The 15387-nt window shown below is 36.1% G+C and overlaps 1 protein-coding gene across 1 annotated transcript in view; it reads right to left on the reverse strand.

The window, feature by feature from the left end:
- Nucleotides 1-15387, reverse strand: part of CCDC7 (coiled-coil domain containing 7) — a 438580-nt gene that overhangs the window by 11917 nt on the left and 411276 nt on the right. Inside the window, exons 40-43 of the mRNA XM_033208742.1 lie at nucleotides 14620-14703; nucleotides 13512-13634; nucleotides 10066-10191; nucleotides 7250-7339 (exon numbers count right to left, since the gene is read on the reverse strand). Coding sequence (XP_033064633.1) covers nucleotides 7250-7339; nucleotides 10066-10191; nucleotides 13512-13634; nucleotides 14620-14703 — 423 coding nt within the window. The remainder of the gene's footprint in view (nucleotides 1-7249; nucleotides 7340-10065; nucleotides 10192-13511; nucleotides 13635-14619; nucleotides 14704-15387) is intronic.

Below are 15387 nucleotides of genomic sequence, written 5' to 3' on the forward strand. Positions count from 1 at the left end.
CATAGACAGTCTCACCTTTAGAATAGTCTCACTCTTAAAGACTATTCACATGGTCTCTTAAGTATCTGCCCCAAATTACCTATGACTTATAAAAGTAAAAAAACGTACTTTACAGTAGAGAAAGAAACATAATAGACACCATTACAATCTAATGATCAAAATTGCCATCACAATATTTTGAAAAAATATTATGCATTGAGAAGGACACAACATTATATCTGGAATACTCCTCCCAAAGATGTGTAACTTAACCTGAAAGTAACCATGAGAAAACTTCAGATAAAACCAAATTGAAAAAATATTCTACAAACTAACTGGTGTTAAAAATACGAAGGTCAAGACACAAAAAGAAATATAAATTAGCTATTCCAGATTAAGAGACACTAAAAAAACACCACAAATTTATTGCATGGTCCTAGATTCAGTCTTAGTCCAAAAAAAATCTATAAAGGACATTATTGTGACAAATGTAACTTGAATATGGATTATGGAGTAGATGATAAGTTGAGTCAATGTTAAATTTCCTATTTTTGGTAATTGCGTTGTGATGATATATTATCATTTCTTAAGAAATACTAAAGTTTTATGGATAAAGAGACATTATGTCTCCAAGTTATCCCTCTATAGTTCAGAAAAAATATTTCATGTATTAAATATTTATAATGTTTATAAATATATGTACCTAATGTTTATAATACATACATATACATATGAAGATAAAGAACATTATAAAGCAAAAAGGACAGAATAAAACTGAATAAATTCTAGAAGGGACGGGAATCCCTTCTAGAATTCTTTCAGTTTCTCTGTAAACATGAATTGATAGAAAAATCAAAATATTTTTAAAACGCTATTACACAAAATGTTTCTATGAAACAAAAAAGACAACCAGCAGGAAAATGGGCAAAGAATATAAAAGGCAATTCACAGAAGAAATTAAAATAGAAATAATAGTAAGTCTATTGTTACTAAATATAAATCTCATTAAAGATAAAACTATATTGTGTTTATTTTTATTTTTAAAATTATTTTAAAATTTTTAGTAAAGCACACATTACATAAAATTTACCATTTTAGCCATTTTTGAGTGTACAGTTTAGTCACATTAAATCCATTCACACTGCTATGCAAATATCACTACCATCTACCTCCAGAATGTTTTTTATCCTGCAAAACTGAAACTCTCCACATTAAACATTCATTCCTTATCTCCTATCCCCAGTTCCTGGCAGCCATCATTCTACTTTAAAGACACAGGTACATGTATGTTTATTGCATTACTACTTACAATAATAAAGACTTGGAACCAACCCAAATGCCCATCAATGAGAGACTGGATAAAGAAAATGTGGCACATGTACACCATGGAATACTATGCAGCCATAAAAAAGGATGAGTTCATGTCCTTTGCAGGGACATGGATGATGCTGGAAATCATCATTCACAGCAAACTAACCCAAAAACAGAAAACCAAACACTGCATGTTCTCACTCATAAGTGGGAGTTGAACAATGAGAACACATGGACACATGGAGGGGAACATCACACATTGGGGCTTGTCAGGGGTTGGGGGACTAGGGGAGGGATAGCATTAGGAGGAATACCTAATGTAGATGATGGGTTGATGGGTGTATACCTATGTGACAAACCTGCACATTCTGCACATGTATGACGCTGGCCTCATAAAATGAGTTAGGGAGGATTCTCTCTTTTTCTGTTGATTGGAATAGTTTCAGAAGGAATGGTATCAGCTCCTCTTTGTACCTCTGGTAGAATTCGGCTGTGAATCTGTCTGGTCCTGGACTTTTTTTGGTTGGTAGGCTATTAATTGCTGCCTCAATTTCAGAACTTGTTATTGGTCTATTCAGGGATTTGACCTCTTCCTGGTTTAGTCTTGGGAGGGTGTATGTGCCCAAGAATTTATCAATTTCTTCTAGATTTTCTAGTTAATTTGTGTAGAGGTGTTTGTAGTATTCTCCAATGGTAGTTTGTGTTTCTGAAGGATCAGTGGTGATATCCCCTTTATCATTTTTATTGCATCTATTTGATTCTTCTCTCTTTCCTTTTGTATTAGTCTGGCTAGTGGTCTATTTATTTTGTTGATCTTTTCAAGAAAACGAACTCCTAGATTCATTGATTTTTTGAAGGGTTTTTCGTGTCTCTCTCTCCTTCAGTTCTGCTCTGATCTTAGTTATTTCTTGCCTTCTGCTAGCTTTTGGATTTGTTCACTCTTGCTTCTCTAGTTATTTTAATTGTGATGATAGAGTGTCATTTTAGATCTTCTCTGCCTTCTCTTGTGGGCATTTAGTGCTATACATTTCCTTCTACACACTGCTTAAATGTGTTCCAGAAGTTCTGATATGCTATGTCTTTGTTCTCATTGGTTTCAAATAACATCTTTATTTCTGCCTTCATTTCGTTATTTACCCAGTAGTCATTCAGGAGAAGGTTGTTCAGTTTCCATGTAGTTGTGCGGTTTTGAGTGAGTTTCTTAATCCTGAGTTCTAATTTGACTGCACTGTGGTCTGAGAGACTGTTATGACTTCCATTATTTTGCATTTGCTAAGGAGTGTTTTATTTCCAATTAAGTGGTCAATTTTAGAATAACTGCAGTGTGGTGCTGAGAAAAGTGTATGTTCTGTTGCTTTGGGGTGGAGAGTTCTGTAGATGTCTGTTAGGTCTGCTTGGTCCAGAGCTGAGTTCAAGTCCTGGATATCCTTGTTAATTTTCCGTCTCATTGATCTGTCTAATATTGACAGTGGGGTGTTAAAGTCTCCCACTATTATTGTGTAGGGAGTCCAAGTCTCTTTGTAGGTCTCTAAGAACTTTCTTTATGAATCTGGGTGCTCCTGTATTGGGTGCATATATATTTAGCATAGTTAGCTCTTCTTGTTGCATTGATCCCTTTACCATTATGTAATGCCCTTGTCTCTTTTGACCTTTGTTAGTTTAAAGTCTGTTTTATCAGAGACTAAGATTGCAATCCCTGCTTTTTTTTTTTTTTATTTGCTTTCCATTTGCTTGGAAAATATTCCTCCATCAGCTGTGGATTTTTCATAAATGGCCTTTGTTATGTTGAGAAACTTTCCTTATATACCTAAACTATTAAAAGTTTCACTAAAGAATGCTGAACTTTGTCAAACGCTTTTTTGTGTCAATTGAGATCATCATGGGGGATCATCTGAGATTATCCTGTGAATGTAATGTATCACATTGACTCATTTACTCATGTTCAACCAGCCCTGCATGTCAGCAATAGATTCCACTTGCTCATGATGTTCAATTTTGTTGTTGTTTTCAATTAAGTTTGATAATGTTTAATTGTTGTTGTTGAATTCAGTTGAGCATTTTTGCATCAATGTTCCTCAGAGATATTGCTGTGTAGTTTTCTTCTCGTATTGTGTCTTTCTTTGGCTTACATCTCGAGGTGATGCTGGCCTCATAAAATGTGTTTGAAAATACTCCTTCTAGTGCTATTTTTTTTGGAGAGTTTAAGAAGCATTGATAATTCTTCTGTGAATGTTTCATAGGATCCAAATGTGAAGGTGTGAAACTGTGAAGCCACCTCGAAAGGTCTGACCTTTTTTGTTGAAACGCTTTTAATTACTTCTTCAACCTTTTTATTTGGTATTGGTTTGTCTAAGCTTTCTATCTCTTCCTGATCAAATCTTGGTAACTTATATTTTCTGAGGAATTTATTCATTTCCTTTAGGTTATCCAATTTGTTGGCATATAGTTTTTCATACTAGTCTCTTATGATCCTTTTACTTTCTTTGGTATCTACTATAATGTCTTCATTTTCATTTCTGATTTTATTTGAGTTTTTCTCTACTTTTCTTAGTTTGCCTAGCAAGGATTTTGTCCTTTATTTTTTTCAAAAAAAAACAACTCTTAGTTTTATTTATTTTTTTCTACAGTTTTTCTGTTCTCTATTCGATTTAATTCTGGCCTAATCTTTATTATTTCTTTCCTTCTGCCAACTTTGGCTTGTTTTTCTTTTTCCAACTCCTTGAGGCATAACATTAGACTATTTATTTGGAATCTTTCTTCTTTTATAATGTGGTCATTTATTGCTATAAGTTTCCCTCTTAGAATTACTTTTGCTGCTTCCCATAGATTTTGATACATTGTGATTCTATTGTCATTTGTCTCAACATATTTTTAAGTATTGCTTTTGATTTCTTTTTTGACCTACTGGTTGGTTGTTCAGGAGCATGTTTTTTAATTTCTATATATTTGTAAAATTTTAAGGTTCCTTTTGTTTTTAATTTCTAATTTCATACCAATTGTTTTCAGAAATAGTCTTAGGTATATTCTTGATCTTCTTGAATTTGTTGAGACTTGTTTTATGGCCTAATATATTGTCTATCCTTAAGAATGTTCCATGTGCACTAGAAAAAAAATGTATGTTCTGCTGCTGTTGGATGGAAAGTGCTGAAGGTCTTTAGTTTCATTAAGTTCCATTTGCTAATTTTTGTTTTTATAGTGGCTTCCTTGGGGAGACTGTTACCTGCAGATATTGTCTGCAGGTTTTAGTTGGGCAACGTGCAGTGGCTCTGGTTCTGGGTAGGCACAGTAGTGGAGTCCATTTCTCACTGTAAAGGACTTTAAAGATTCTTCTGTTCTAGTTTCCCCATAGTGGGAGATTTACCTGAAGGCACCTCTCTTGGTGTTGAGCCTGACACAGGCCGGAGGCAGCCAAGCAGTGCTGTGTTTATTACAGGGAACAGGTGCTCAGAGTGGCTGTGGAGCTGGGGTCTGAGGCTCAGTATCTTGTTGAACTGCCATGGCACCTGTGGTGTAGGTCCAGGTTTATTCTTGCAGGTATGGATGATGCAGCTCTCCCACAAGGCCAAGTACTGTGACTCTGAGGCACTTCCCAGTATCTTAGGCCCAGGATCAGGCATGTTGCTGACTCATCCTGGGTGTTAGGGTGCAGCAATGGCATGGCTCTGGGAAGGAAGAGGTTTTCCAGAGGTTCAGGCCCCAATGAGCAGGATACAGTTGCAATTCAGATTACAGAACCAATAGGACACAGTGGCAATTCATGCACCAAGAACTCTAAGCCCTGGAGTAATGTGACACAGCAGTGACTCAGGCTCTGTGAGGTCAGGTGCAGTGACAGCAAGGGTCCAAGAATGATGGGGGCACATCTGTGGCTTTGGCCCTGGGGTGTGTGCAGCAGTGCAATGTTGGCTTCACTCCTAGGGAGGTGGGGAACCTCAGCAACTCAGGCTCTAGAGGACTATCCCCATCCAGGGAGGCAGGGTGCTGTGGGTGTTCAGTCCAGAGGGTAGGGTGATCAGATCAGATTAGTGTTTCTGTAGGAGGCTGGCCTATGCCCATTTTAAAATTGAGCTCTGTTGTCGTGGTTGAGTTGTAGGAGGTCTCTATATATTCTGGATTATTAATACCTTATCAGATATGTGATTTAAATATATTTTCTCCCATTCTGTGGTTTGCCTTTTTACTCTTGATATTTTCCATTGATGACGGAAAGTTTTTAATTTTGATAAATTCTAACATGTCTATTTTTTGGACAGCATGTTTTGTATCATCTAAGAAGTCTTTGCCAAATCCAATATAAGGTTTTCTCTATGTTTTCTTCTAAGAGTTTTAAAGTGTAGCTCTTAGTTTTAGGTTTTTGGTCCACTTTGAGTTAATTTTTGTATGTGTAAGATAAGGGTGCAACATCATTATTTTGCATGTGGATATCTAGTTTTCTCAGCATTGTATGTTGTAAAGACTATTTTTTCCATACTGATTAGTCTTAGCACTCTTGTGAAAAATCATTTGACCATACATGTGAGGGTTTATTTCTTAGCTCTCTATCCTATTGCATCAAAATATGTGTTTGTCTTTAGGCCAATACCATACCATTTTGGTTACTGTAGCTTTGCAGTAAGTTTTGAAATTATGAAGTGCAAGTCTTTCAATTTTGTTCTTTATCAAGGTTATTCTGACTATCAAGTCCCTTATAGAGACAGGGTCTCCAACCCCTGGTCCGTGGCCTGTTAGGAACTGGGCCACACAGCAGGAGGTGAGCAGTGCGTGAGCAAGGGAAGCTTCATCTGTATTTACAGCTGTTCCTCATTGCTGGCATTACCACTTGAGCTCTGCCTCCTGTCAGATCAGTGGCAGCATTAGATTCTCATAGGAGTGCAAACCCTATTGTGAACTGCACATGCGAGGGATCTAGATTGTGTGCTTCTTAAGAGAATCTAATACCTGATAATCTATCACTGTCTCCCATAACCCCCAGATGGGACCACCTAGTTGCAGAAAAACAAGCTTAGGGCTACCACTGATTCTACATTATGGTGAATTGTATAATCATTTCATTATATATTACAGTGTAATAATAATAGAAATAAAGTACACAATAAATGTAATGCACCTGAATCATCCTAAAATAATTCCCCCACCACCATTCTGTGGAAACATTGCCTTCCATGAAACTGGTCCCTGCTGCCAAAAAGGTTGGGGACTGCTGCCTTAAGATTCTGTATGAATTAAAAAAAAAAAAAAAACGTACTTTTTTTCTGTAAAAAAAAAAGCATTTGGGATTTCGATAGAGATTGCACTGAATCCTTAGATCACTTTGAGTGGTACTGACGTCTTAACAATATTATTTAATGTTCTTAATATTTCCAATGCATGAAAAGTCTAGTTCTGGCTTAGGTGCTTGGAAATAGGCATTTCATGCATTTACTAGCAGAACTATTAGCTATAGTAATTTGAAAATTTTCCTAATATCTATTAAAATTCAAATGATATATACCTTTAATGCACCAACCTCACTTACATGTTCTTTTATATAGAAATGCAATCACTGTGATATAAATATATATGAACAATGGTATTTATTGTACCATTGCTTGTAGTGGCAAAAAACGATAATAAAATGTTATTCAGTAGAGGAATCATTGAATAAATTAGGACACGTTCACACTGTAGAATATCATGCAGCAGCTTAAAAATGTGACAGATGAAAGAAATTTCTATCAATTTACCTGGGTCAAAAGTGAGGAGGATATAAGTATATAAGCCTGTTGTTATTCAGAACCACAAACCACTGTTTACATATATATTTTTACATGTTTGAAGAAAGGTTTGGGAAATGATACCTTACTCATAAGATTGGTTGCTTGGAGAAGGAAGCCTAGAGGTTTGAAGTTGGTAAAGAAAGACAATGAGAATATAGCATAAAGTTTTATTTCATATGTCTGTATTGTAGTGATTCTTTTACCTTTATAGGTGGGTTTTCCAATTGTGTTGGTCACAGGAGGCAGAGCAAATTCAATAGTTTTTTGGTTTAAGGTAACAACTTTCAAATGCCCTAAAAAAATGAGAACAGTGTTATTAAATTATGTGGAGAATTAAGTAATTTCAACTTTTAAAATGTTAAGATAAATCTTAGTCTTCTAAAACACAGTTTCCTTACAACTTTTTTTTCAGTAATTTAGATAAAGCAGCTTACCTGACACAAATATTTTCTCTCTGATTTTTTTCTTGCCTAGTATTTGATATTTTTAAGAGTGCATTATAAGAGTACAAATCAAGAAAAAGAAAGACTAAAGCAAATTAACATAGGATCAGAAAACCAAATACCACATGCTCTCACTTACAAGAAGGAGCTAAACCTTGGGAAAGCATGGACATAAATATGGGAACAATAAACACTGGAGATCCCTAGTCGGGAGAGAGAGGGGGTCACGGGCTGAAAAACCGCCTATTGGGCATTGTGCTCACCGTCTGGGTGATGGAACCAGTCATATCCCAAACCTCAATGTCATGCAGTATACCCATGTAACAAACCTGCACATGTACCCCACTGAATCTAAAATAAAAGTCAAAAATATGAAAACAAATAAAGACTAAACGTCATAGATAAAAATGTCAGAGAATGAGCCTTTTTGCAGGACAGCAAAAAATGTAAATAAATGCAAAAATGCAAATTTTTAGATAAAGTTTTTATCTCTATATAAAACATTATATCATTTTATTTAAAAAGAAGTTTACATTCCCACAATGAGAAATCTAGTGCTATAATTAAGAAGGAGATACTAGAAATGCAATTGTAAAGATACATATTTTGAACACTGCTAAAAACAAAACTATATAATTAAAACTAGTTTCAACATCTGCTTATTTGGAGGAAAGATGCTGACTTTATTTTTTTTTTTTTTTTTTTTTGAGGCGGAGTCTCGCTCTGTCGCCCGGACTGGAGTGCAGTGGCCGGATCTCAGCTCACTGCAAGCTCCGCCTCCCGGGTTCCCGCCATTCTCCTGCCTCAGCCTCCCGAGTAGCTGGGACTACAGGCGCCCGCCACTTCGCCCGGCTAGTTTTTTGTATTTTTAGTAGAGATGGGGTTTCACCGTGTTAGCCAGGATGGTCTCGATCTCCTGAAGATGCTGACTTTAAAAGCAGAATGTGAAACATTTGAATGGTACTTTCTCAAAATTAGTGAGTAAAATTTTAATATGTTGACTTTCCTCAGTATACTTTTTGCACAGAAATGAAACATTCAATTCTTCCATTCCTTAAGGCAAGTGTTTGCTTGAAAAATGTATATCTGCCATTATTTTTAGATTCAAAGGCCAAATGCTTTCATGAAAATTTTTTAAAAAGTTTATGCTATTATAATTTTCATTCAATCCATAACAGAAGACATTATTATTGCTCTCTAATCATAAAGTAAAAGTAAATATAATAAATTATTTAGACCATTTATTAATTTTATTCTCCTCTTTGTTTTCTTTAAGCATTATTATTACTGCTTATAATTAGTATATTCATCAAATAAAAGACTTGGGCTTAGAAAAAACCCCAAATTATAGGAAAAACCAGTAGCTACATTAATGAAAAGAAGTATTGTAGGTGATATGAAGTAACAGGTGAACCCCAAATCAATTACATTTATCTAAAATATAATGAACAATGACTGACCCAGCTTGAGAAGCTATAAAAAGCTAGGCATTCCAACCAATAAAACTCCCCTTTTGAGTCCTTTCAACTTTATTTTGTATCCACTGAAGCCCAGGATTTTGCTTATTATTTTAATATATATAATTGTCATATATAATTTCTGACCATTTTTTCTTCTAGCTCACTGGGAAAGAAAATGGATTTCACTTTCTTTGCTTACGTTCATTTGCTTCCCCAGAAGCAAGCCCAAATATCTTTTTATTGTTGTTCCTTTTATATTGCATGTAGTTAAAAAAAAAAAAAAAACAAAAGTAATAGTCAACTTTCTGCATTTCCTGTTGATTTTTTTACTTAGAACCTTTATGAATAGAAGGTGCCATGGATATTTATTTTAGAGCACAGAATAAATCAAAGAAAAATCATTTACATTTTTTAAAAAGTTCAAACTCTCAGGAGGCTGAGGCAGGAGAATTACTTGAACCCAGGAGGCGGAGGTTGCAGTGAGCCGAGATCATGCCACTGCACTCCAGCCTGGGCGACAGAGCAAGACTCCGTTTCTAAATAAAATAAAATAAAATAAAATAAAATTCAAACTCAGTTAACTGTAGAAAATGTACCAGGGTGATAATTATATAATGATGCCTCTGGAGCAACAGATAATAATCAAATCTTAGTTCTTAGATATTAATGGAGTTAGAAGCCTAGGAAGATGATAATGAAGGGAAGGGAAAAACTAAACATATGATTTATTTTTCTTCTCACCTATCCTTATGTTGTATTTCTATTGTATGCTCTCCCTAGGGTTGAATAAAAGAGGGACATATAAATATAAGAAAGAGATTATAAAATGAGTTTATGTCAGTCATCCACAAAATTTATAGTAGTGAACAAGACAAAAAGGTGGAGAACCAAAATGGAGCTCCAATTTAGTCACAATGGAGAAGGGGAAGAGGAATGCCAGGGACACTACTCATCGCTAAGAATGAACAAATGTTAGATAAACTGAACTCACAACTTACTTTCATTTATGTTTTCCTAAACTGTTATATGACTAAAGCTATTACAACTTGGTTATTTACATTTAGTTATAGCTTTATTTTAAAAATCACACTATACACTAAAAATATTAAAAGTTACCTGAAGGGAGTTGAGTCAGTAAAGGAAGATGGATGTCTTTAGAAAAGCTTGAACTAGCCCTATATGTTCTATAAACTGCTTTTGAAGGTGCAATCACATAGGGTGAAGAGTACTCATAAGTTTCCTCTAGAAAAATTTAGAAAATATGTTAGCCATACAATAGATGACATTTGTAATTATTTTTAATACTCACACAGTATATATGCACACAACATCAAAGCATCTAAATATATAAAGCAAACGTTTAAAAAAACCTGAAAGGATACATAGACTGCAACAAAATAATAGTAGGGAATTTCAATATCCCCAACTATTGAACGAGAGACAGGTCATCCAGATAGAAAATAAATAACCACTGGACTTGAACTACACATAAGATAAAGCATGTTTATCAGACAGTTACACAATGTTCTATCCAACAGTAACGGGATACACATTATTCTCAAGTGCACAAAGAACATTCTCCAGAATAGATCATATGTTAGGCCACAAAAGAGGTCTTAACAATGTATGATCAAAATTACATCAAATATTAACTACATATCAGTAACAGGAGAATAAAAAGAAACTTAATAGATCTTTGAAACATTAAACAATATGCTCCTGAAGAACTATTGTGTCAACGAGGAAATTTAAAAGGGAAATTTAGGGAGGCCGAGACGGGCGGATCACGAGGTCAGGAGATCAAGACCATCCTGGCTAACATGGTGAAACCCCGTCTCTACTAAAAAATACAAAAAACTAGCCGGGCGAGGTGGCGGGCGCCTGTAGTCCCAGCTACTCGGGAGGCTGAGGCAGGAGAATGGCATAAATCCGGGAGGCGGAGCTTGCAGTGAGCTGAGATCCGGCCACTGCACTCCAGCCCGGGCAACAGAGCGAGACTCCGTCTCAAAAAAAAAAAAAAAAAAGGGAAATTTAAATATATCTACAGACAAAAGAAAATAAAAACATAACATACAAAAACTTATGGGATGCAGAAAATGTAGTCCTAAGAGGAAAGTTTATAGCATTAAATGCCTACATCATAAAAGAAGAATCAAATAAACAACCTAAAATTACACTTTACAGAAGCAGTAAAAGCAGAACTAAGCATAAATCTACCAGAAGAAAAAAAATGAAGATCAAAGCAGAAATAAAGAAAACAAGAGACTAGAAATGATGGATTCCATTTGCCCCAGTCTGCATTCCATTCTGGTATCCTCCAACATCCTGGTTCATTTATTTTTTCATGTATGTTTTTACTGAGAAAATTATAATGCTCTTGAATGGTGAAATAGGTGACCTTATTGTATGGATTACTGACTGCCATATTTGCCTTCGTTTCTCCCCACTTTTTGTTAATGGGAATGTCTTCTGTGGTCTGTCCCTGTCTCACCACTGTTACATTGTGTGTGTGTGTGTGGTGTGTGTGTGTGTGTGTTGTGAGAGACAAGTGACATTTCAAGAAAACTCTGTATCAGAAGAAGCCATATCATAGAAGCTGCCTTTGAAAATGATTATATGTATCACAATATCGTAGTCTTTGGGACTGACGCCAAAATTGGATAAGATTTTGTGGGGTACTGGGAAGAGCTGATTCTATTTTGCATGTGGGACGGCCGTGAATATTCTCAATCAGCAGGAACACGGTGGTGGATTGATTTCAGTGATGGTCTCTGTGTTCTTGCCTACTTGTATTGAAGTTCTTCCATACTAACTCTGGTCTTAGTTATATGACTTTGGTGAATATGACAAAAGTAAACGAATGTGAGCAGACTTCAAAACTGCTTATACATTGAGGCTTGCCTGCATGCTGCTCTTAGAACTTGAAGACTCCTAGCTAGTTGGCTGGATGATGAGAAACATGCAGCCAACTCACCTCCTGGGCCAGTTATTAAGTTCAGTCGCCAAACCACCCTTCTAAACTCTGCTTTATGATATGGGATCTGGGATTCTGCAGACCACATTTTTGCTTTGCAAAGTAGCTCCAAGGCAGGCCATACAAGATAGGCTAGATAGAGGAAAACTGCAAATTTGGAGGAAAAAGGACAGACTTGTTCTTCTCATTTTGTTCCTGGTGGGCTTTGAGAGCTTCCTGTCTCTTTTCAGTTTCTGTGAAGACCATCTCAGTATTGTTTCCTTATCCCAGAAGTAGCAATTCCTCCCATGGCAACAAAGTGTTTGCATTTTTTTCCAATATTTGCAGAACCAGTTTTATTATTCCTCCCTGCTTAGAAACTAGCAGTAGATGGCCAGGGCACCTCCTTCAGAAGTATGGACCTTGGTCCCACCACAGAATCAGGGACACTAGCACCATCCAATCTATACCTTATGCAGAGACCTCCTTCAGTTCTGGATATGGCAATTCCTTTCTGTAATTGCTTCCTCCATGTAACCTTAGAATTCTTTTAATACTTTCAGTTACCAAGTTAACAACTTTATACTTAGTCATCTACTTTTTACATTCTTGCTTTTTTTTTTTTTTTTTTTTTTGAGATGGAGTCTTGCCCTGTCGCCAGCCTGGAGTGCAGTGGTGTGATCTCGGCTCACTGCAACCTCCACCTCCTAGATTCAAGCGATTCTCCTGCCTCAGCCTCCCAAGTAGCTGGGACTACAGGCACGTGCCACCATGCCCAGCTAATTTTTGTATTTTTAGTAGAGACAGGGTTTCACCATGTTGGCCAGGATGGTCTCTATCTCTTGACCTCATGATCTGTCCGCCTCAGCTTCCCAAAGTGCTGGGATTACAGGCGTGAGCCACCGCACCTAGCCCTCTTGCTTTCTTTTTGAACAACCAGTAAAGTTTCTATGTACTGAATGGGCCCACTCTATACATCATTGTCTCAAACAACAGCCAGTCAACTGCTATACATGTGGGTGAATTGATAATTTGACCAAAAAATGCATGCTAGTCCAGCCAAGACAATCATCAGTTACCTAAGTGGTTACTGTTTTATGCTTTTTAAAGTTTTAGGGTAGATATGGAGTAGTAAAACACTAACAAATATGGAAATAAAAATTAAAATAAGAGTGAGATATAATTTAGTAACTTTCAGATGGGTATAAATGAGAAAAAAACCCAGCAATCCATATTGCAGATGGTTATGCAGAGAAAATAATTTTCCCTAAAGATTGCCAAATAAAATGTTAATTTATTAGCCCTTTAGGAAAGCAATCTGGAAATATCATTTAACGTTAAAAATCCATGTGTACTTTAATAAGAAATCTCAACCCTAAAATGTCATTGCTCTTTAATAGAATGATTGAATAAAGTGTTCTTACTATGAAATATCATGCTGCCAATAAAAAGGATGAATTAAAACAATTTTATTTTTACGCTTGTAAGAATTTTTCTAAGAACTTTCTGAAAAAAAGTAAGATGCATAAAGAGTAGATGAAAAAGCATACTTTAAAACTATTCTAGGTAATTAGATACTGAATTCATATCTTCATACATAATTCTTTACCTTTATTTTCAAAGGGTGATAAATTGATCACTTTTGTTGGGAATTTACTTGGTGTAATGCGCCTAGTGAAGATACCTTCTTGACGTTGTACGGACATATCTTTGTTTTTAAATAAGTTCACATCTAAAATAAAATTTTAAAAGAAAAAGTGTATGAGTACTCCTGACTATTCACACACTAATCCCCAACTCCATGTATTTGTCTCTATTTCTGCACTGGTAATTTTTCTTCCCACATTTTATTAAATGGCCACTTGTCTATTACTTAAATTTCTGTGTAGTCTCTCATCATTTTCTCTTTCTCGTCTTTGTTCTGCATTCTGTGATAGTATCTTCCTTAATTTCAACCTTTATCCCAACTTCATTTTAGTTTGACCAAATGTTCATTTCTATAATTGATCCGTAGTCTACATTTGAAAGGATATGTTTAGAAAGATAGTTTTGGAGTTCAGAGGTCTATGCATAAGCTACTGGATCCCTCCCTGCCCCAATTCAACCAATGTTTATTAGATTTATTTTTCATTCATCCTATTGTTATAAAAGTAACATGGATTATTGTAGAAAACATTTATTTAAACAGAGAATTATAAACCTCATATTTTTAAAAAATCATTTTCTAGAGGTTTTAAAACTTTCTAGCTAATTTCCCATTGATAATATGAGAGTTTAATTATAAGAGAAAATTCATGAAGACATTTGTCCATGAAATATAGGTACTGTTGTCATTAAAGATTCACTCTAGCAGCCGGGCGCGGTGGCTCACACCTGTAATCCCAGCACTTTGGGAGGCCAAGGCGGGCGGATCATGAGGTCAGGAGATCGAGACCATCCTGGCTAACACGGTGAAACCCCGTCTCTACTAAAAATGCAAAAAATTAGCCGGGCGTGGCGGCGGGCGCCTGTAGTCCCAGCTACTTGGGAGGCTGAGGCAGGAGAATGGCGGGAACCCGGGAGGCGGAGCTTGCAGTGAGCCAAGATCCCGCCATTGTACTCCAGACTGGGTGACTGAGCAAGACTCTGTCTCAAAAGAAAAAAAAAAAAGGTTCACTCTAAAACCCCAGAGAAGATAACTAAACTGTAAATATTAGACTTAAAATTATTATTCTTACCATAGTGAGTCCTTAGTTGTGTCTTTATCTCACCAATTGTTTTACTTGAACCAATAGCGTTTGTCAAGGGTTCTACATCAGTCTCTATAGACATAAAATAAATTTCAAAATACTTTGTTAGGTAACCATTTATATTACATATGTATTTTAGTTCTTTTTTCTTTTGAAATTTCTTTTTCTTTTCCTTTTTTTTTTTTAATTTAGAAACAGGATCTCGTTCTGTCACTCGGGCTGGGGTGCAGAGGTGTGAACATGGCTCACTGCAGCTTCAACCTCCTGGGCTCAAGTGGTCCTCCTGCCTCAGCCTCTCCAAGTAGCTGGGATGACAGGTGTGCACCACCACACCTGGCTAATTTTTGTATTTTTTGTAGAGACAGGGCTTTGCCGTGTTATCTTTTGAAATTTCCATCTTATTTGATATCAATCTCTATTACCTTCCTTTTCTTCCTTAAGAATAATTTCCTTTAACACTAAGAACACACTTGTAATAAGTGCTTTGAGGTTTCGTTGACTAGGTCCAACACCTGGGACTCTCACAGTTATTGTGGCATGCCCTTTTCCTTGGTGTAGGTCACACTTCACTGTTTCTTTGCATATTAATAATTTTTGCTAAAGATTTGACAGTTTCCATAATATACTGTAGCATCTCCAGATACTGATTTCCTCCTCCTCTATCTGGGGCTTGTCGTTGTTCTCTCCTTATTATTTGCATAGCGATGTGACTGGGCTATTGTACTAAAGTCTCTTGCCTATAGTGTGAAGTGCTAC

Source organism: Trachypithecus francoisi, unplaced genomic scaffold (genome assembly GCF_009764315.1).
Source record: "Trachypithecus francoisi isolate TF-2019V2 unplaced genomic scaffold, Tfra_2.0 Lachesis_group9, whole genome shotgun sequence".
NCBI classification, from domain to species: Eukaryota; Metazoa; Chordata; class Mammalia; order Primates; family Cercopithecidae; genus Trachypithecus; species Trachypithecus francoisi.